The sequence below is a fragment of the Carcharodon carcharias genome, chromosome 1 (assembly GCF_017639515.1).
Source record: "Carcharodon carcharias isolate sCarCar2 chromosome 1, sCarCar2.pri, whole genome shotgun sequence".
NCBI lineage: Eukaryota > Metazoa > Chordata > Chondrichthyes > Lamniformes > Lamnidae > Carcharodon > Carcharodon carcharias.
In genome coordinates, this window is record NC_054467.1 from 263,159,470 (window position 1) to 263,182,860 (window position 23,391).

Sequence of the window (23,391 nt, forward strand, 5' to 3'; positions counted from 1 at the left end):
CATCCTGAGCTAACACCTTCCTGAGCTAACATCATCCTGAGCTAACACCTTCCTGAGCTAACACCATCCTGAGCTAACACCTTCCTGAGCTAACACCTTCCTGAGCTAACACCTTCCTGAGCTAACACCTTCCTGAGCTAACACCTTCCTGAGCTAACACCTTCCTGAGCTAACACCTTCCTGAGCTAACACCTTCCTGAGCTAACATCATCCTGAGCTAACACCTTCCTGAGCTAACACCTTCCTGAGCTAACACCTTCCTGAGCTAACATCATCCTGAGCTAACACCTTCCTGAGCTAACATCATCCTGAGCTAACACCTTCCTGAGCTAACATCATCCTGAGCTAACACCTTCCTGAAATAACACCTTCCTGAGCTAACAAGGTCCTGAGCTAACATCATCCTGAGCTAACACCTTCCAGAGCAAACACCTTCCTGAGCTAACACCTACCTGAGCTAATAGCTTCCTTAGCTAATACCTTCCTGAGCTAACATCATCCTGAGCAAACACCTTCCTGAGCTAACACCTTCCTGAGCTAACATCATCCAGAGCTAACACCTTCCTGAGCTAACACCTTCCTGAGCTAACACCTTGCTGAGCGAACATCATCCTGAGCTAACACCTTCCTGAGCTAACATTTTCCTGAGCTAACACCTTCCTGAGCTCACATCATCCTGAGCTAACACCTTCCTGAGCTAACATCATCCGGAGCAAACACCTTCCGAGCTAACACATTCCTGAGCTAACATCATCCTAAGCTAACATCATCCTGAGCTAACATCATCCTGAGCTAACACCTTCCTGAGCTAACACCATCCTGAGCTAACACCTTCCGGAGCTAACACCTTCCTGAGCTAACATCATCCTGAGCTAACACCTTCCGCAGCTAACACTGTCCTGAGCTAACATCATCCTGAGCTAACACCTTCCTGAGATAACACCTTCCTGAGCTAACACCTTCCTGAGCTAATACCTTCCTGAGCTAACATCATCCTGAGCTAACACCTTCCTGAGCTAACACCTTCCAGAGCTAACATCATCCTGAGCTAACATCATCCTGAGGTAACACCTTCCTGAGCTAACACCTTCCTCAGCAAACATCATCCTGAGCTAACACCTTCCTGAGCTAACACCTTCCTGAGCTAACATCATCCTGAGCTAACACCTTCCTGAGCTAACATCATCCTGAGCTAACATCATCCTGAGCTAACATCGTCCTGAGCAAACATCATACTGAGCTGACACCTTCCTGAGCTAACACCTTCCTGAGCTAACATCATCCTGAGCAAACACCTTCCTGAGCTAACACCTTCCTGAGCTAACACCTTCCTGAGCTAACATCATCCTGAGCTGACACCTTCCTGAGCTAACATCATCCTGAGCTAACACCTTCCTGAGCAAACATCATCCTGAGCTAACACCTTCCTGAGCTAACACCTTCCTGAGCTTACATCATCCTGAGCTAACACCATCCTGAGCTAACACCTTCCTGAGCTAGCACCTTCCTGCGCTAACATCATCCTGAGCTAACACCTTCCTGAGCTAACACCTTCCTGAGCTAACACCTTCCTGAGTTAACACCATCCTGAGCTAACATCATCCTGAGCTAACACCTTCCAGAGCAAACACCTTCCTGAGCTAACATCATCCTGAGCTAACACCTTCCTGAGCTAACAAGGTCCTGAGCTAACATCATCCTGAGCTAACACCTTCCTGAGATAACACCTTCATGAGCTAACACCTTCCTGAGCTAACAACTTCATGAGCTAACACCTTCCTGAGCTAACACCTTGCTGAGCGAACATCATCCTGAGCTAACACCTTCCTGAGCTAACATTTTCCTGAGCTAACACCTTCCTGAGCTCACATCATCCTGAGCTAACACCTTCCTGAGCTAACATCATCCGGAGCAAACACCTTCCGAGCTAACACATTCCTGAGCTAACATCATCCTAAGCTAACATCATCCTGAGCTAACATCATCCTGAGCTAACACCTTCCTGAGATAACACCATCCTGAGCTAACACCCTCCTGAGCTAAAACCATCCTGAGCTAACATCATCCTGAGCTAATACCTTCCTGAGCTAACACCTTCCTGAGCTAACACCTTCCTGAGCTAATACCTTCCTGAGCTAACACCTTCCTGAGCTAATACCTTCCTGAGCTAACACCTTCCTGAGCTAACACCTTCCTGAGCTAACACCTTCCTGAGCTAACATCATCCTGAGCTAACACCTTCCTGAGCTAACATCATCCTGAGCTAACACCTTCCTGAGCTAACACCTTCCTGAGCTGACACCTTCCTGAGCTAACACCTTACTGAGCTAACATCATCCTGAGCTAACACCTTCCTGAGTGAATATCATCCTGAGCTTAAACCTTCCTGAGCTAACACCTTCCTGAGCTAACACCTTCCTGAGTTAACATCATCCTGAGCTAAAACCTTCCTGAGCTAACACCTTCCTGAGCTAACATCATCCTGAGCTAACACCTTCCAGAGCTAACACCATCCTGAGCTAACACCTTCCTGAGCAAACACCTTCCTGAGATAACACCATCCTGAGCTAACACTTTCCTGAGCTAACACCTTCCTGAGCTAACACCTTCCTGAGCTAACATCATCCTGAGCTAACACCTTCCTGAGCTAACACCTTCCTGAGCTAACACCATCCTGAGCTAACATCATCCTGAGCTAACACCTTCCTGAGCTAACACGTTCCTGAGCTAACACCTTCCTGAGCTAACATCATCCTGAGCTAACATCTTCCTGAGCTAACACCTTCCTGAGCTAAAACCTTCCTGAGCTAACATCATCCTGAGCTAATGCCTTCCTGAGCTAAAACCTTCCTGAGCAAACACCTTCCTCAGATAATACCTTCCTGAGCTAACACCATCCTGAGCTAACACCTTCCTGAGTTAATACCTTCCGGGGCGAACACCTTCCTGAGCTAACACCTTCCTGAGCTAACATCATCCTGTGCTAACACCTTCCTGTGCTAACATCATCCTGAGCTAACAACTTCCTGAGCTAACACCTTCCTGAGCTGACACCTTCCTGAGCTAACACCTTCCTGAGTTAACATCATCCTGAGCTAACACCTTCCTGAGCTAACATCATCCTGAGCTAACACCTTCCTGAGCTAACACCTTCCTGAGCTAACACCTTCCTGAGCTAACACCTTCCTGACCGAACACCTTCCTGAGCTAACATCATCCTGAGCTAACACCTTCCTGAGCTAACACCTTACTGAGCTAACACCTTCCTGAGCTAACATCATTATGAGCTAACACCTTCCTGAGCTAACATCATCCTGAGCTAACACCTTCCTGAGCTAACACCATCCTGAGCTAACACCTTCCTGAGCAAACACCTTCCTGAGATAACACCATCCTGAGCTAACACTTTCCTGAGCTAACACCTTCCTGAGCTAACACCTTCCTGAGCTAACATCATCCTGAGCTAACATCATCCTGAGCTAACACCTTCCTGAGCTAACACCTTCCTGAGCTAACACCTTCCTGAGCTAACATCATCCTGAGCTAACACCTTCCTGAGCTAACATCATCCTGAGCTAACACCTTCCGGAAATAACACCTTCCTGAGCTAACAAGGTCCTGAGCTAACATCATCCTGAGCTAACACCTTCCAGAGCAAACACCTTCCTGAGCTAACACCTACCTGAGCTAATAGCTTCCTTAGCTAATACCTTCCTGAGCTAACATCATCCTGAGCAAACACCTTCCTGAGCTAACACCTTCCTGAGCTAACATCATCCAGAGCTAACACCTTCCTGAGCTAACACCTTCCTGAGCTAACACCTTGCTGAGCGAACATCATCCTGAGCTAACACCTTCCTGAGCTAACATCTTCCTGAGCTAACACCTTCCTGAGCTCACATCATCCTGAGCTAACACCTTCCTGAGCTAACATCATCCGGAGCAAACACCTTCCGAGCTAACACATTCCTGAGCTAACATCATCCTAAGCTAACATCATCCTGAGCTAACATCATCCTGAGCTAACACCTTCCTGAGCTAACACCATCCTGAGCTAACACCTTCCGGAGCTAACACCTTCCTGAGCTAACATCATCCTGAGCTAACACCTTCCGCAGCTAACACTGTCCTGAGCTAACATCATCCTGAGCTAACACCTTCCTGAGATAACACCTTCCTGAGCTAACACCTTCCTGAGCTAATACCTTCCTGAGCTAACATCATCCTGAGCTAACACCTTCCTGAGCTAACACCTTCCAGAGCTAACATCATCCTGAGCTAACATCATCCTGAGGTAACACCTTCCTGAGCTAACACCTTCCTCAGCAAACATCATCCTGAGCTAACACCTTCCTGAGCTAACACCTTCCTGAGCTAACATCATCCTGAGCTAACACCTTCCTGAGCTAACATCATCCTGAGCTAACATCATCCTGAGCTAACATCGTCCTGAGCAAACATCATACTGAGCTGACACCTTCCTGAGCTAACACCTTCCTGAGCTAACATCATCCTGAGCAAACACCTTCCTGAGCTAACACCTTCCTGAGCTAACACCTTCCTGAGCTAACATCATCCTGAGCTGACACCTTCCTGAGCTAACATCATCCTGAGCTAACACCTTCCTGAGCAAACATCATCCTGAGCTAACACCTTCCTGAGCTAACACCTTCCTGAGCTTACATCATCCTGAGCTAACACCATCCTGAGCTAACACCTTCCTGAGCTAGCACCTTCCTGCGCTAACATCATCCTGAGCTAACACCTTCCTGAGCTAACACCTTCCTGAGCTAACACCTTCCAGAGCTAACACCATCCTGAGCTAACATCATCCTGAGCTAACACCTTCCAGAGCAAACACCTTCCTGAGCTCACACCTTCCTGAGCTAACATCATCCTGAGCTAACACCTTCCTGAGCTAACAAGGTCCTGAGCTAACATCATCCTGAGCTAACACCTTCCTGAGATAACACCTTCATGAGCTAACACCTTCCTGAGCTAACAACTTCATGAGCTAACACCTTCCTGAGCTAACACCTTGCTGAGCGAACATCATCCTGAGCTAACACCTTCCTGAGCTAACATTTTCCTGAGCTAACACCTTCCTGAGCTCACATCATCCTGAGCTAACACCTTCCTGAGCTAACATCATCCGGAGCAAACACCTTCCGAGCTAACACATTCCTGAGCTAACATCATCCTAAGCTAACATCATCCTGAGCTAACATCATCCTGAGCTAACACCTTCCTGAGCTAACACCATCCTGAGCTAACACCTTCCGGAGCTAACACCTTCCTGAGCTAACACCTACCTGAGCTAATACCTTCCTGAGCTAACATCATCCTGAGCAAACACCTTCCTAAGCAAACACCTTCCTGAGCTAACATCATCCAGAGCTAACACCTTCCTGAGCTAACACCTTCCTGAGCTAACATTTTCCTGAGCTAACACCTTCCTGAGCTAACAGCATCCTGAGCTAACACCTTCCTGAGCTAACATCATCCAGAGCAAACACCTTCCTGAGCTAACACATTCCTGAGCTAACATCATCCTAAGCTAACATCATCCTGAGCTAACATCATCCTGAGCTAACACCTTCCTGAGCTAACACCATCCTGAGCTAACACCTTCCGGAGCTAACACCTTCCTGAGCTAACATCATCCTGAGCTAACACCTTCCGCAGCTAACACTGTCCTGAGCTAACATCATCCTGAGCTAACACCTTCCTGAGATAACACCTTCCTGAGCTAACACCTTCCTGAGCTAATACCTTCCTGAGCTAACATCATCCTGAGCTAACACCTTCCTGAGCTAACACCTTCCTGAGCTAACATCATCCTGAGCTAACATCATCCTGAGCTAACACCTTCCTGAGCTAACACCTTCTTCAGCAAACATCATCCTGAGCTAACACCTTCCTGAGCTAACACCTTCCTGAGCTAACATCATCCTGAGCTAACACCTTCCTGAGCTAACACATTCCTGAGCTAACATCATCCTAAACTAACATCATCCTGAGCTAACATCATCCTGAGCTAACACCTTCCTGAGCTAACACCATCCTGAGCTAACACCTTCCGGAGCTAACATCATCCTGAGCTAACACCTTCCTCAGCTAACACTGTCCTGAGCTAACATCATCCTGAGCTAACACGTTCCTGAGATAACACCTTCCTGAGCTAACACCTTCCTGAGCTAATACCTTCCTGAGCTAACATCATCCTGAGCTCACACCTTCCTGAGCTAACACCTTCCTGAGCTAACATCATCCTGAGCTAACATCATCCTGTGCTAACACCTTCCTGAGCTAACACCTTCCTCAGCAAACATCATCCTGAGCTAACACCTTCCTGAGCTAACACCTTCCTGAGCTAACATCATCCTGAGCTAACACCTTCCTGAGCTAACATCATCCTGAGCTAACATCATCCTGAGCTAACATCGTCCTGAGCAAACATCATCCTGAGCTAACACCTTCCTGAGCTAACACCTTCCTGAGCTAACATCATCCTGAGCAAACACCTTCCTGAGCTAACACCTTCCTGAGCTAACACCTTCCTGATCTAACATCATCCTGAGCTAACACCTTCCTGAGCAAACATCATCCTGAGCTAACACCTTCCTGAGCTAACATCATCCTGAGCTAACACCTTCCTGAGCTAACACCTTCCTGAGCTAACATCATCCTAAGCTAACACCATCGTGAGCTAACACCTTCCTGAGCTAGCACCTTCCTGTGCTAACATCATCCTGAGCTAACACCTTCCTGAGCTAACACCTTCCTGAGCTAACACCTTCCTGAGCTAACACCATCCTGATCTAACATCATCCTGAGCTAACACCTTCCTGATCAAACACCTTCCTGAGCTCACACCTTCCTGAGATAACATCATCCTGAGCTAACATCATCCTGAGCTAACACCATCGTGGGCTAACACCTTCCTGAGCTAACATCATCCTGAGCTAACACCTTCCTGAGCTAACACCGTCCTGAGCTAACATCATCCTGAGCTAACACCTTCCTGAGCAAACACCTTCCTGAGCTAACACCTTCCTGAGCTAACACCTTCCTGAGCTAACACCTTCCTGAGCTAACACCTTCCTGAGCTAACATCATCCTGAGCTAACACCTTCCTGAGCTAACATCATCCTGAGCTAACACCTTCCTGAACTAACACCTTCCTGAGCTAATACCTTCCTGAACTAACACCTTCCTGAGCTAACACCTTCCGGAGCTAATACCTTACCTAGCTAACACCTTCCTGAGCTAACACCTTCCTGAGCTAATACCTTCCTGAGCTAACACCTTCCTGAGCTAACACCTTCGTGAGCTAACACCTTACTGAGCTAATACCTCCCTGAGCTAACACCTTCCTGAGCTAAAACCTTCCTGAGCTAACACATTCCTAAGCTAATGCCTACCTGAGCTAACATCATCCTGAGCTAACACCTTCCTGAGCTATCACCTTCCAGAGCTAACACCTTCCTGAGCTAACATCATCCTGAGCTAAAACCTTCCTGAGCTAACACCTTCCTGAGCTAACACCTTCCTGAGCTAACATCATCCTGAGCTAACACCTTCCTGAGCTAACACCTTCCTGAGCAAACACATTCCTGAGCTAACATCATCCTGAGCTAACATCATCCTGAGCTAACACCCTCCTGAGCTAAAACCATCCTGAGCTAACATCATCCTGAGCTAATACCTTCCTGAGCTAACACCTTCCTCAGCTAACACCTTCCTGAGCTAATACCTTCCTGAGCTAACACCTTCCTGAGCTAATACCTTCCTGAGCTAACACCTTCCTGAGCTAACACCTTCCTGAGCTAACACCTTCCTGAGCTAACATCATCCTGAGCTAACACCTTCCTGAGCTAACATCTTCCTGAGCTAACACCTTGCTGAGCGAACATCATCCTGAGCTAACACCTTCCTGAGCTAACATTTTCCTGAGCTAACACCTTCCTGAGCTCACATCATCCTGAGCTAACACCTTCCTGAGCTAACATCATCCGGAGCAAACACCTTCCGAGCTAACACATTCCTGAGCTAACATCATCCTAAGCTAACATCATCCTGAGCTAACATCATCCTGAGCTAACATCATCCTGAGCTAACACCTTCCTGAGCTAACACCATCCTGAGCTAACACCTTCCGGAGCTAACACCTTCCTGAGCTAACACCTACCTGAGCTAATACCTTCCTGAGCTAACATCATCCTGAGCAAACACCTTCCTAAGCAAACACCTTCCTGAGCTAACATCATCCAGAGCTAACACCTTCCTGAGCTAACACCTTCCTGAGCTAACATTTTCCTGAGCTAACACCTTCCTGAGCTAACAGCATACTGAGCTAACACCTTCCTGAGCTAACATCATCCAGAGCAAACACCTTCCTGAGCTAACACATTCCTGAGCTAACATCATCCTAAGCTAACATCATCCTGAGCTAACATCATCCTGAGCTAACACCTTCCTGAGCTAACACCATCCTGAGCTAACACCTTCCGGAGCTAACACCTTCCTGAGCTAACATCATCCTGAGCTAACACCTTCCGCAGCTAACACTGTCCTGAGCTAACATCATCCTGAGCTAACACCTTCCTGAGATAACACCTTCCTGAGCTAACACCTTCCTGAGCTAATACCTTCCTGAGCTAACATCATCCTGAGCTAACACCTTCCTGAGCTAACACCTTCCTGAGCTAACATCATCCTGAGCTAACATCATCCTGAGCTAACACCTTCCTGAGCTAACACCTTCTTCAGCAAACATCATCCTGAGCTAACACCTTCCTGAGCTAACACCTTCCTGAGCTAACATCATCCTGAGCTAACACCTTCCTGAGCTAACACATTCCTGAGCTAACATCATCCTAAACTAACATCATCCTGAGCTAACATCATCCTGAGCTAACACCTTCCTGAGCTAACACCATCCTGAGCTAACATCATCCTGAGCTAACACCTTCCTCAGCTAACACTGTCCTGAGCTAACATCATCCTGAGCTAACACGTTCCTGAGATAACACCTTCCTGAGCTAACACCTTCCTGAGCTAATACCTTCCTGAGCTAACATCATCCTGAGCTCACACCTTCCTGAGCTAACACCTTCCTGAGCTAACATCATCCTGAGCTAACATCATCCTGAGCTAACACCTTCCTGAGCTAACACCTTCCTCAGCAAACATCATCCTGAGCTAACACCTTCCTGAGCTAACACCTTCCTGAGCTAACATCATCCTGAGCTAACACCTTCCTGAGCTAACATCATCCTGAGCTAACATCATCCTGAGCTAACATCGTCCTGAGCAAACATCATCCTGAGCTAACACCTTCCTGAGCTAACACCTTCCTGAGCTAACATCATCCTGAGCAAACACCTTCCTGAGCTAACACCTTCCTGAGCTAACACCTTCCTGATCTAACATCATCCTGAGCTAACACCTTCCTGAGCAAACATCATCCTGAGCTAACACCTTCCTGAGCTAACATCATCCTGAGCTAACACCTTCCTGAGCTAACACCTTCCTGAGCTAACATCATCCTAAGCTAACACCATCGTGAGCTAACACCTTCCTGAGCTAGCACCTTCCTGTGCTAACATCATCCTGAGCTAACACCTTCCTGAGCTAACACCTTCCTGAGCTAACACCTTCCTGAGCTAACACCATCCTGAGCTAACATCATCCTGAGCTAACACCTTCCTGATCAAACACCTTCCTGAGCTCACACCTTCCTGAGATAACATCATCCTGAGCTAACATCATCCTGAGCTAACACCATCGTGGGCTAACACCTTCCTGAGCTAACATCATCCTGAGCTAACACCTTCCTGAGCTAACACCGTCCTGAGCTAACATCATCCTGAGCTAACACCTTCCTGAGATAACACCTTCCTGAGCAAACACCTTCCTGAGCTAACACCTTCCTGAGCTAACACCTTCCTGAGCTAACACCTTCCTGAGCTAACATCATCCTGAGCTAACACCTTCCTGAGCTAACATCATCCTGAGCTAACACCTTCCTGAACTAACACCTTCCTGAGCTAATACCTTCCTGAGCTAACACCTTCCTGAGCTAACACCTTCCGGAGCTAATACCTTACCTAGCTAACACCTTCCTGAGCTAACACCTTCCTGAGCTAATACCTTCCTGAGCTAACACCTTCCTGAGCTAACACCTTCCTGAGCTAACACCTTCCTGAGCTAATACCTCCCTGAGCTAACACCTTCCTGAGCTAAAACCTTCCTGAGCTAACACATTCCTAAGCTAATACCTACCTGAGCTAACATCATCCTGAGCTAACACCTTCCTGAGCTAACACCTTCCAGAGCTAACACCTTCCTGAGCTAACATCATCCTGAGCTAAAACCTTCCTGAGCTAACACCTTCCTGAGCTAACACCTTCCTGAGCTAACATCATCCTGAGCTAACACCTTCCTGAGCTAACACCTTCCTGAGCAAACACATTCCTGAGCTAACATCATCCTGAGCTAACATCATCCTGAGCTAACACCCTCCTGAGCTAAAACCATCCTGAGCTAACATCATCCTGAGCTAATACCTTCCTGAGCTAACACCTTCCTCAGCTAACACCTTCCTGAGCTAATACCTTCCTGAGCTAACACCTTCCTGAGCTAATACCTTCCTGAGCTAACACCTTCCTGAGCTAACACCTTCCTGAGCTAACACCTTCCTGAGCTAACATCATCCTGAGCTAACACCTTCCTGAGCTAACATCATCCTGAGCTAACACCTTCCTGAGCTAACACCTTCCTGAGCTGACACCTTCCTGAGCTAACACCTTACTGAGCTAACATCATCCTGAGCTAACACCTTCCTGAGTGAATATCATCCTGAGCTTAAACCTTCCTGAGCTAACACCTTCCTGAGCTAACACCTTCCTGAGTTAACATCATCCTGAGCTAACACCTTCCTGAGCTAACACCTTCCTGAGCTAACATCATCCTGAGCTAACACCTTCCAGAGCTAACACCATCCTGAGCTAACACCTTCCTGAGCAAACACCTTCCTGAGATAACACCATCCTGAGCTAACACTTTCCTGAGCTAACACCTTCCTGAGCTAACATCATCCTGAGCTAACACCTTCCTGAGCTAACACCTTCCTGAGCTAACACCATCCTGAGCTAACATCATCCTGAGCTAACACCTTCCTGATCTAACACGTTCCTGAGCTAACACCTTCCTGAGCTAACATCATCCTGAGCTAACATCATCCTGAGCTAACACCTTCCTGAGCTAAAACCTTCCTGAGCTAACATCATCCTGAGCTAATGCCTTCCTGAGCTAAAACCTTCCTGAGCAAACACCTTCCTCAGATAATACCTTCCTGAGCTAACACCATCCTGAGCTAACACCTTCCTGAGTTAATACCTTCCGGGGCGAACATCTTCCTGAGCTAACACCTTCCTGAGCTAACATCATCCTGTGCTAACACCTTCCTGTGCTAACATCATCCTGAGCTAACAACTTCCTGAGCTAACACCTTCCTGAGCTGACACCTTCCTGAGCTAACACCTTCCTGAGTTAACATCATCCTGAGCTAACACCTTCCTGAGCTAACATCATCCTGAGCTAACACCTTCCTGAGCTAACACCTTCCTGAGCTAACACCTTCCTGAGCTAACACCTTCCTGACCGAACACCTTCCTGAGCTAACATCATCCTGAGCTAACACCTTCCTGAGCTAACACCTTATTGAGCTAACACCTTCCTGAGCTAACATCATTATGAGCTAACACCTTCCTGAGCTAACATCATCCTGAGCTAACACCTTCCTGAGCTAACATCATCCTGAGCTAACACCTTCCTGAGCTAACACCATCCTGAGCTAACACCTTCCTGAGCAAACACCTTCCTGAGATAACACCATCCTGAGCTAACACTTTCCTGAGCTAACACCTTCCTGAGCTAACACCTTCCTGAGCTAACATCATCCTGAGCTAACATCATCCTGAGCTAACATCATCCTGAGCTAACACCTTCCTGAGCTAACACCTTCCTGAGCTAACACCTTCCTGAGCTAACATCATCCTGAGCTAACACCTTCCTGAGCTAACATCATCCTGAGCTAACACCTTCCGGAAATAACACCTTCCTGAGCTAACATGGTCCTGAGCTAACATCATCCTGAGCTAACACCTTCCAGAGCAAACACCTTCCTGAGCTAACACCTACCTGAGCTAATACCTTCCTGAGCTAATACCTTCCTGAGCTAACATCATCCTGAGCAAACACCTTCCTGAGCTAACACCTTCCTGAGCTAACATCATCCAGAGCTAACACCTTCCTGAGCTAACACCTTCCTGAGCTAACACCTTGCTGAGCGAACATCATCCTGAGCTAACACCTTCCTGAGCTAACATTTTCCTGAGCTAACACCTTCCTGAGCTCACATCATCCTGAGCTAACACCTTCCTGAGCTAACATCATCCGGAGCAAACACCTTCCGAGCTAACACATTCCTGAGCTAACATCATCCTAAGCTAACATCATCCTGAGCTAACATCATCCTGAGCTAACACCTTCCTGAGCTAACACCATCCTGAGCTAACACCTTCCGGAGCTAACACCTTCCTGAGCTAACATCATCCTGAGCTAACACCTTCCTCAGCTAACACTGTCCTGAGCTAACATCATCCTGAGCTAACACCTTCCTGAGATAACACCTTCCTGAGCTAACACCTTCCTGAGCTAATACCTTCCTGAGCTAACATCATCCTGAGCTAACACCTTCCTGAGCTAACATCATCCTGAGCTAACACCTTCCTGAGCTAACACCATCCTGAGCTAACACCTTCCGGAGCTAACACCTTCCTGAGCTAACATCATCCTGAGCTAACACCTTCCGCAGCTAACACTGTCCTGAGCTAACATCATCCTGAGCTAACACCTTCCTGAGATAACACCTTCCTGAGCTAACACCTTCCTGAGCTAATACCTTCCTGAGCTAACATCATCCTGAGCTAACACCTTCCTGAGCTAACACCTTCCAGAGCTAACATCATCCTGAGCTAACATCATCCTGAGGTAACACCTTCCTGAGCTAACACCTTCCTCAGCAAACATCATCCTGAGCTAACACCTTCCTGAGCTAACACCTTCCTGAGCTAACATCATCCTGAGCTAACACCTTCCTGAGCTAACATCATCCTGAGCTAACATCATCCTGAGCTAACATCGTCCTGAGCAAACATCATCCTGAGCTGACACCTTCCTGAGCTAACACCTTCCTGAGCTAACATCATCCTGAGCAAACACCTTCCTGAGCTAACACCTTCCTGAGCTAACACCTTCCTGAGCTAACATCATCCTGAGCTGACACCTTCCTGAGCTAACATCATCCTGAGCTAACACCTTCCTGAGCAAACATCATCCTGAGCTAACACCTTCCTGAGCTTACATCATCCTGAGCTAACACCATCCTGAGCTAACACCTTCCTGAGCTAGCACCTTCCTGCGCTAACATCATCCTGAGCTAACACCTTCCTGAGCTAACACCTTCCTGAGCTAACACCTTCCTGAGCTAACACCATCCTGAGCTAACATCATCCTGAGCTAACACCTTCCAGAGCAAACACCTTCCTGAGCTCACACCTTCCTGAGCTAACATCATCCTGAGCTAACACCTTCCTGAGCTAACAAGGTCCTGAGCTAACATCATCCTGAGCTAACACCTTCCTGAGATAACACCTTCATGAGCTAACACCTTCCTGAGCTAACAACTTCATGAGCTAACACCTTCCTGAGCTAACACCTTGCTGAGCGAACATCATCCTGAGCTAACACCTTCCTGAGCTAACATTTTCCTGAGCTAACACCTTCCTGAGCTCACATCATCCTGAGCTAAAACCTTCCTGAGCTAACATCATCCGGAGCAAACACCTTCCGAGCTAACACATTCCTGAGCTAACATCATCCTAAGCTAACATCATCCTGAGCTAACATCATCCTGAGCTAACACCTTCCTGAGCTAACACCATCCTGAGCTAACACCTTCCGGAGCTAACACCTTCCTGAGCTAACATCATCCTGAGCTAACACCTTCCGCAGCTAACACTGTCCTGAGCTAACATCATCCTGAGCTAACACCTTCCTGAGATAACACCTTCCTGAGCTAACACCTTCCTGAGCTAATACCTTCCTGAGCTAACATCATCCTGAGCTAACACCTTCCTGAGCTAACACCTTCCAGAGCTAACATCATCCTGAGCTAACATCATCCTGAGGTAACACCTTCCTGAGCTAACACCTTCCTCAGCAAACATCATCCTGAGCTAACACCTTCCTGAGCTAACACCTTCCTGAGCTAACATCATCCTGAGCTAACACCTTCCTGAGCTAACATCATCCTGAGCTAACATCATCCTGAGCTAACATCGTCCTGAGCAAACATCATCCTGAGCTGACACCTTCCTGAGCTAACACCTTCCTGAGCTAACATCATCCTGAGCAAACACCTTCCTGAGCTAACACCTTCCTGAGCTAACACCTTCCTGAGCTAACATCATCCTGAGCTGACACCTTCCTGAGCTAACATCATCCTGAGCTAACACCTTCCTGAGCAAACATCATCCTGAGCTAACACCTTCCTGAGCTAACACCTTCCTGAGCATACATCATCCTGAGCTAACACCATCCTGAGCTAACACCTTCCTGAGCTAGCACCTTCCTGCGCTAACATCATCCTGAGCTAACACCTTCCTGAGCTAACACCTTCCTGAGCTAACACCTTCCTGAGCTAACACCATCCTGAGCTAACATCATCCTGAGCTAACACCTTCCAGAGCAAACACCTTCCTGAGCTCACACCTTCCTGAGCTAACATCATCCTGAGCTAACACCTTCTTGAGCTAACAAGGTCCTGAGCTAACATCATCCTGAGCTAACACCTTCCTGAGATAACACCTTCATGAGCTAACACCTTCCTGAGCTAACAACTTCATGAGCTAACATCATCTTGAGCTAACACCTTCCTGAGCTAATACCTTCCTGAGCTAACATCATCCTGAGCTAACACATTCCTGAGCTAACACCTTCCTGAGCTAACATCATCCTGAGCTAACACCTTCCTGAGCTAACACCTTCCTCAGCTAACATCATCCTGAGCTAACATCATCCTGAGCTAACATCATCCTGAGCTAATACCTTCCTGAGCTAACATCATCCTGAGCTAACACCTTCCTGAGCTAATACCTTCCTGAGCTAACATCATCCTGAGCTAACACCTTCCTGAGCTAACATCATCCTGAGCTAACACCTTCCTGAGCTAACACCATCCTGAGCTAACACCTTCCTGAGCTAACACCTTCCTGAGATAACACCATCCTGAGTTAAAACTTTCCTGAGCTAACACCTTCCTGAGCTAACACCTTCCTGAGCTAACATCATCCTGAGCTAACACCTTCCTGAGCTAATACGTTCCTGAGCTAACATCATCCTGAGATAACACCTTCCTGAGCTAACATCATCCTGAGCTAACATCATCCTGAGCTAACATCATCCTGAGCAAACATCATCCTGAGCTAACACCTTCCTGAGCTAACACCTTCCTGAGCTAACACCTTCCTGAGCTAACATCATCCTGAGCTAACATCATCCTGAGCTAACATCATCCTGAGCTAACACCTTCCTGACCTAATACCTTCCTGAGCTAACATCATCCTGAGCTAACACCTTCCTGCGCTAACATCATCCTGAGCTAACATCATCCTGAGCTAACACCATCCTGAGCTAACACCTTCCTCAGCTAACATCATCCTGAGCAAACATCATCCTGAGATAACACCTTCCTGAGCTAACACCTTCCTGAGCTAACACCTTCCTGAGCTAACATCATCCTGAGCTAACATCATCCTGAGCTAACATCATCCTGAGCTAACACCTTCCTAAGCTAAAACCATCCTGAGGTAACATCATCCTGAGCTAATACCTTCCTGAGCTAACACCTTCCTGAGCTAACACCTTCCTGAGCTAATACCTTCCAGTGCTAACACCTTCCTGAGCTAACACCTTCCTGAGCTAATACCTTCCTGAGCTAACACCTTCCTGAGCTAACACCTTCGTGAGCTAATACCTTCCGGAGCTAACAACCTTCCTGAGCTAACACCTTCCTGAGCTATCATCCTGAGCTAACATCATCCTGAGCTAACAACTTCATGAGCTAACACCTTCCTGAGCCAACATCATCCAGAGCTAACACCTTCCTGAGCTAACATCATCCTGAGCTAACAACTTCCTGAGCTAACACCTTCCTGAGCTGACACTTTCCTGAGCTAACACCTTCCTGAGCTAACATCATCCTGAGCTAACACCTTCCTGAGCTAACATCATCCTGAGCTAACATCATCCTGAGCTAACACCTTCCTGAGCTAACACCTTCCTCAGCTAACATCATCCTGAGCAAACATCATCCTGAGATAACACCTTCCTGAGCTAACACCTTCCTGAGCTAACACCTTCCTGAGCTAACATCATCCTGAGCTAACATCATCCTGAGCTAACATCATCCTGAGCTAACATCATCCTGAGCTAACATCATCCTGAGCTAACACCTTCCTAAGCTAAAACCATCCTGAGGTAACATCATCCTGAGCTAATACCTTCCTGAGCTAACACCTTCCTGAGCTAACACCTTCCTGAGCTAATACCTTCCAGTGCTAACACCTTCCTGAGCTAACACCTTCCTGAGCTAATACCTTCCTGAGCTAACACCTTCCTGAGCTAACACCTTCGTGAGCTAATACCTTCCGGAGCTAACAACCTTCCTGAGCTAACACCTTCCTGAGCTATCATCCTGAGCTAACATCATCCTGAGCTAACAACTTCATGAGCTAACACCTTCCTGAGCCAACATCATCCAGAGCTAACACCTTCCTGAGCTAACATCATCCTGAGCTAACAACTTCCTGAGCTAACACCTTCCTGAGCTGACACTTTCCTGAGCTAACACCTTCCTGAGCTAACATCATCCTGAGCTAACACCTTCCTGAGCTAACATCATCCTGAGCTAACACCTTCCTGAGCTAACACCTTCCGGAGCTAACACCTTCCTGAGCTAACATCATCCTGAGCTAACACCTTCCTGAGCTAACACCTTCCTGAGCTAACATCATTATGAGCTAACACCTTCCTGAGCTAACATCATCCTGAGCTAACACCTTCCTGAGCTAACATCATCCTGAGCTAACACCTTCCTGAGCTAACACCATCCTGAGCGAACACCTTCCTGAGCTAACACCTTCCTGAGCTAACATCATCCTGAGCTAACATCATCCTGAGCTAACATCATCCTGAGCTAACACCTTCCTAAGCTAAAACCATCCTGAGCTAACATCATCCTGAGCTAATACCTTCCTGAGCTAACACCTTCCTGAGCTAACACCTTCCTCAGTTAATACCTTCCTGAGCTAACACCTTCCTGAGCTAATACCTTCCTGAGCTAACACCTTCGTGAGCTAATACCTTCCGGAGCTAACACCTTCCTGAGCTAACACCTTCCTGAGCTAACATCATCCTGAGCTAACATCATCCTGAGCTAACATCATCCTGAGCTAACAACTTCCTGAGCTAACACCTTCCTGAGCCAACATCATCCTGAGCTAACACCTTCCTGAGCTAACATCATCCTGAGCTAACAACATCCTGAGCTAACACCTTCCTGAGCTGACACTTTCCTGAGCTAACCCCTTCCTGAGCTAACATCATCCTGAGCTAACACCTTCCTGAGCTAACATCATCCTGAGCTAACACCTTCCTGAGCTAACACCTTCCTGAGCTAACACCTTCCTGAGCTAACATCATCCTGAGCTAACACTTTCCTGAGCTAACACCTTCCTGAGCTAACATCATTATGAGCTAACACCTTCCTGAGCTAACATCATCCTGAGCTAACACCTTCCTGAGCTAACATCATGCTGAGCTAACACCTTCCTGAGCTAACACCATCCTGAGCTAACACCTTCCTGAGCTAACACCTTCCTGAGATAACACCATCCTGAGCTAACACTTTCCTGACCTAACACCTTCCTGAGCTAACACCTTCCTGAGCTAACATCATCCTGAGCTAACACCTTCCTGAGCTAACACCTTCCTGAGCTAACACCTTCCTGAGCTAACATCATCCTGAGCTAACACCTTCCTGAGCTAACATTATCCTGAGCTAACACCTTCCTGATCTAATACCTTCCGGAGCTAACATCATCCTGAGCTAACACCTTCCTGAGCTAACATCATCCTGAGCTAACATCATCCTGAGCAAACATCATCCTGCGCTAACACCTTCCTGCGCTAACACCTTCCAGAGCTAACACCTTCCAGAGCTAACACCTTCCTCAGCTAACATCATCCTGAGCTAACATCATCCTGAGCTAACATCATCCTGAACTAACACCTTCCTAAGCTAAAACCATCCTGAGCTAATACCTTCCTGAGCTAACACCTTCCTGAGCTAACACCTTCCTCAGCTAATACCTTCCTGAGCTAACACCTTCCTGAGCTAACACCTTCCTGAGCTAACACCTTCCTGAGCTAACATCATCCTGAGCTAACAACTTCCTGAGCTAACACCTTCCTGAGCTAACACCTTCCTGAGCTAACACCTTCCTGAGCTAACACCTTCCTGAGCTAACACCTTCCTGAGCTAACATCATCCTGAGCTAACACCTTCCTGAGCTAACACCTTCCTGAGCTAACAACTTCCTGAGCTAACACCTTCCTGAGCTAACACCATCCTGAGCTAACACCTTCCTGAGCTAACACCTTCCTGAGATAACACCATCCTGAGCTAACACTTCCTGAGCTAACACCTTCCTGAGCTAACACCTTCCTGAGCTAACATCATCCTGAGCTAACACCTTCCTGAGCTAACACCTTCCTGAGCTAACACCTTCCTGAGCTAACATCATCCTGAGCTAACACCTTCCTGAGCTAACATCATCCTGAGCTAACACCTTCCTGAGCTAACACCTTCCTGAGCTAACATCGTCCTGAGCTAACATCATCCTGAGCTAACACCTTCCAGAGCAAACACCTTCCTGAGCTAACACCTACCTGAGCTAATACCTTCCTGAGCTAACATCATCCTGAGCAAACACCTTCCTGAGCTAACACCTTCCTGAGCTAACATCATCCAGAGCTAACACCTTCCTGAACTAACACCTTCCTGAGCTAACACCTTGCTGAGCGAACATCATCCTGATCTAACACCTTCCTGAGCTAACATCATCCTGAGCTAACACCTTCCTGAGCTAACATCATCCTGAGCTAACACCTTCCTGAGCTAACATCATCTGGAGCTAACACCTTCCTGAGCTAACACATTCCTGAGCTAACATCATCCTAAGCTAACATCATCCTGAGCTAACATCATCCTGAGCTAACACCTTCCTGACCGAACACCATCCTGAGCTAACACCTTCCTGAGCTAACACCTTCCTGAGCTAACACCATCCTGAGCTAACACTTTCCTGAGCTAACACCTTCCTGAGCTAACACCTTCCTGAGCTAACATCATCCTGAGCTAACACCTTCCTGAGCTAACACCTTCCTGAGCTAACACCTTCCTGAGCTAACATCATCCTGAGCTAACACCTTCCTGAGCTAACATCATCCTGAGCTAACACCTTCCTGAGCTAACACCTTCCTGAGCTAACATCATCCTGAGCTAACACCTTCCTGAGCTAACATCATCGTGAGCTAACATCATCCTGAGCTAACATCATCCTAAGCAAACATCATCCTGAGCTAACAACTTCCTGAGCTAACACCTTCCTGAGCTAACACCTTCCTGAGCTAACATCATCCTGAGCTAACATCATCCTGAGCTAACACCTTCCTGAGCTAAAACCATCCTGAGCTAACATCATCCTGAGCTAATACCTTCCTGAGCTAACACCTTCCTGAGCTAACACCTTCCTCAGCTAATACCTTCCTGAGCTTACACCTTCCTGAGCTAACACCTTCCTGAGCTAATACCTTCCTGAGCTAACACATTCCTGAGCTAATACCTTCCGGAGCTAACACCTTCCTGAGCTAACACCTTCCTGAGCTAACATCATCCTGAGCTAACATCATCCTGAGCTAACAACTTCCTGAGCTAACACCTTCCTGAGCTGACACCTTCCTGAGCTAACACCTTCCTGAGCTGACATCATCCTGAGCTAACACCTTCCTGAGCTTACATCATCCTGAGCTAACACCTTCCTGAGCTAACACCTTCCTGAGCTAACACCTTCCTGAGCTAACACCTTCCTGAGCTAACACCTTCCTGAGCTAACACCTTCCTGAGCTAACATCATTCTGAGCTAACACCTTCCTGAGCTAACATCATCCTGAGCTTACACCTTCCTGAGCTAACACCATCCTGAGCTAACACCTTCCTGAGCTAACACCTTCCTGAGATAACACCATCCTGAGCTAACACTTTCCTGAGCTAACACCTTCCTGAGCTAACACCTTCCTTAGCTAACATCATCCTGAGCTAACACATTCCTGAGCTAACACCTTCCTGAGCTAACACCTTCCTCAGCTAACATCATCCTGAGCTAACACCTTCCTGAGCTAACATCATCCTGAGCTAACACCTTCCTGAGCTAACACCTTCCTGAGCTAACATCGTCCTGAGCTAACATCATCCTGAGCTAACACCTTCCTGAGCAAACACCTTCCTGAGCTAACACCTACCTGAGCTAATACCTTCCTGAGCTAACATCATCCTGAGCTAACACCTTCCGAGCTAACACCTTGCTGAGCGAACATCATCCTGAGCTAACACCTTCCTGAGCTAACATCATCCTGAGCTAACACCTTCCTGAGCTAACATCATCCGGAGCTAACACCTTCCTGAGCTAACACATTCCTGAGCTAACATCATCCTAAGCTAACATCATCCTGAGCTAACATCATCCTGAGCTAACATCATCCTGAGCTAACCCCTTCCTGAGCTAACACCATCCTGAGCTAACACCTTCCTGAGCTAACATCATCCTGAGCTAACATCATCCTGAGCTAACACCTTCCTGACCTAACACCGTCCTGAGCTAACATTATCCTGAGATAACACCTTCCTGAGATAACACCTTCCTGAGCTAACACCTTCCTGAGCTAACACCTTCCTGAGCTAACACCTTCCTGAGCTAACACCTTCCTGATCTAACACCTTCCTGAGCTAACATCATCTTGAGCTAACACCTTCCTGAGCTAATACCTTCCTGAGCTAACATCATCCTGAGCTAACACCTTCCTGAGCTAACACCTTCCTCAGCTAACATCATCCTGAGCTAACATCATCCTGAGCTAACACCTTCCTGAGCTAACACCTTCCTCAGCTAACATCATCCTGAGCTAACATCATCCTGAGCTAATACCTTCCTGAGCTAACATCATCCTGAGCTAACACCTTCCTGAGCTAACACCTTCCTGAGCTAACATCATCCTGAGCTAACACCTTCCTGAGCTAACATCATCCTGAGCTAACATCATCCTGAGCTAACATCATCCTGAGCAAACATCATCCTGAGCTAACACCTTCCTGAGCTAACACCTTCCTGAGCTAACATCATCCTGAGCTAACACCTTCCTGAGCTAACACCTTCCTGAGCTAACACCTTCCTGAGCTAACATCATCCTGAGCTAACACCTTCCTGAGCTAACATCATCCTGAGCTAACACCTTCCTGAGCTAACATCATCCTGAGCTAACACCATCCTGAGCTAACACCTTCCTGAGCTAACACCTTCCTGAGCTAACACCATCCTGAGCTAACATCATCCTGAGCTAACACCTTCCTGAGCTAACACCTTCCTGAGCTCACACCTTCCTGAGCTCACACCTTCCTGAGCTAACATCATCCTGAGCTAACATCATCCTGAGCTAACATCATACTGAGCTAACACCTTCCTGAGCTAACACCTTCCTGAGCTAACACCTTCCTGAGCTAACACCTTCCTGAGCGAACACCTTCCTGAGCTAACATCATCCTGAGCTAACACCTTCCTGAGCTAACATCATCCTGAGCTAACACCTTCCTGAACTAACACCTTCCTGAGCTAACACCTTCCTGAGCTAACACCTTCCTGAGCTAACACCTTCCGGAGCTAATACCTTACTGAGCTAACACCTTCCTGAGCTAAAACCTTCCTGAGCTAACACCTTCCTAAGCTAATACCTTCCTGAGCTAACATCATCCTGAGCTAACATCATCCTGAGCTAACACCTTCCTGAGCTAACACCTTCCTGAGCTAACACCTTCCTGAGCTAACACCTTTCTGAGCTAACACCTTCCTGAGCTAACACCTTCCTGACCTAACACCTTCCTGAGCTAACATCATCCTGAGCTAACACCTTCCTGAGCTAATACCTTCCTGAGCTAACACCTTCCTGAGCTAACACTTCCTGAGCTAACACCTTGCTGAGCTAACATCATCATGAGCTAACATCATCCTGAGCTAACACTTTCCTGAGCTAACATCATCCTGAGCGAACATCATCCTGAACTAACATCATCCTGAGCTAACATCATCCTGAGCTAACATCATCCTGAGCTAACATCATCCTGAGCTAACATCATCCTGAGTTAACATCATCCTGAGCTAACATCTTCCTGAGCTAACACCTTCCTGAGCTAACACCTTCCTGAGCTAACATCATCCTGAGCTAACACCTTCCTGAGCTAACACCTTCCTGAGCTAACACCTTCCTGAGCTAACATCATCCTGAGTTAACACCTTCCTGAGCTAACATCATCCTGAGCTAACACCTTCCTGAGCTAACATCATCCTGAGCTAACACCTTCCTGAGCTAACACCTTCCTGAGCTAACATCCTCCTGAGCTAACACCTTCCTGAGCTAACACCTTCCTGAGCTAACACCTTCCTGAGCTAACATCATCCTGATCTAACACCTTCCCGGTCAGTGAGGTTCGGTGTTGCACTTTGTAGGAGTGGTTCATTACCGAAATGACGTTCGAGTCTATATATCCAGGGATCCTCTCATCCTTGCAGATGACTCCGGCATCCTCCTCGTGGGTGCAGTCGGTTTGACCCCAGCCTAGGGACTTGCACTCGGAGATATCCTTCTCTGTCCCCAGACATTCCAAGTTATCCAGCCACACCCTCCCTGGAAAGCAATTGGAAAGGTGATTTGTATTTGCCATATTCTGCCCCTCTTTAAAAAGTGATTAGAGTAGGTGCAATGAATTGACAAGAATGGTTCCAGGGAAACTATCTCCAGGAACAGGAAGTTCAGTAACCAGAGGTACAAATTTAAACAGACTGGCAAAGAGTTGAGGGGAGATGTGGAGAATTTTTTACATCATGAGTGGCTGTGACCTGGAATGCTCTACCTGAAAGGCTGGTGGAAGCA

The 23,391-nt window shown here is 47.3% G+C and overlaps 1 protein-coding gene across 1 annotated transcript in view; it reads right to left on the reverse strand.

The window, feature by feature from the left end:
• Nucleotides 1-23,391, reverse strand: part of LOC121276036 (lysyl oxidase homolog 3B-like) — a 68,993-nt gene that overhangs the window by 31,266 nt on the left and 14,336 nt on the right. The window contains exon 3 of the mRNA XM_041183985.1: nt 22,982-23,145. Within this exon, the coding sequence (XP_041039919.1) occupies nt 22,982-23,145 (164 nt within the window). The remainder of the gene's footprint in view (nt 1-22,981; nt 23,146-23,391) is intronic.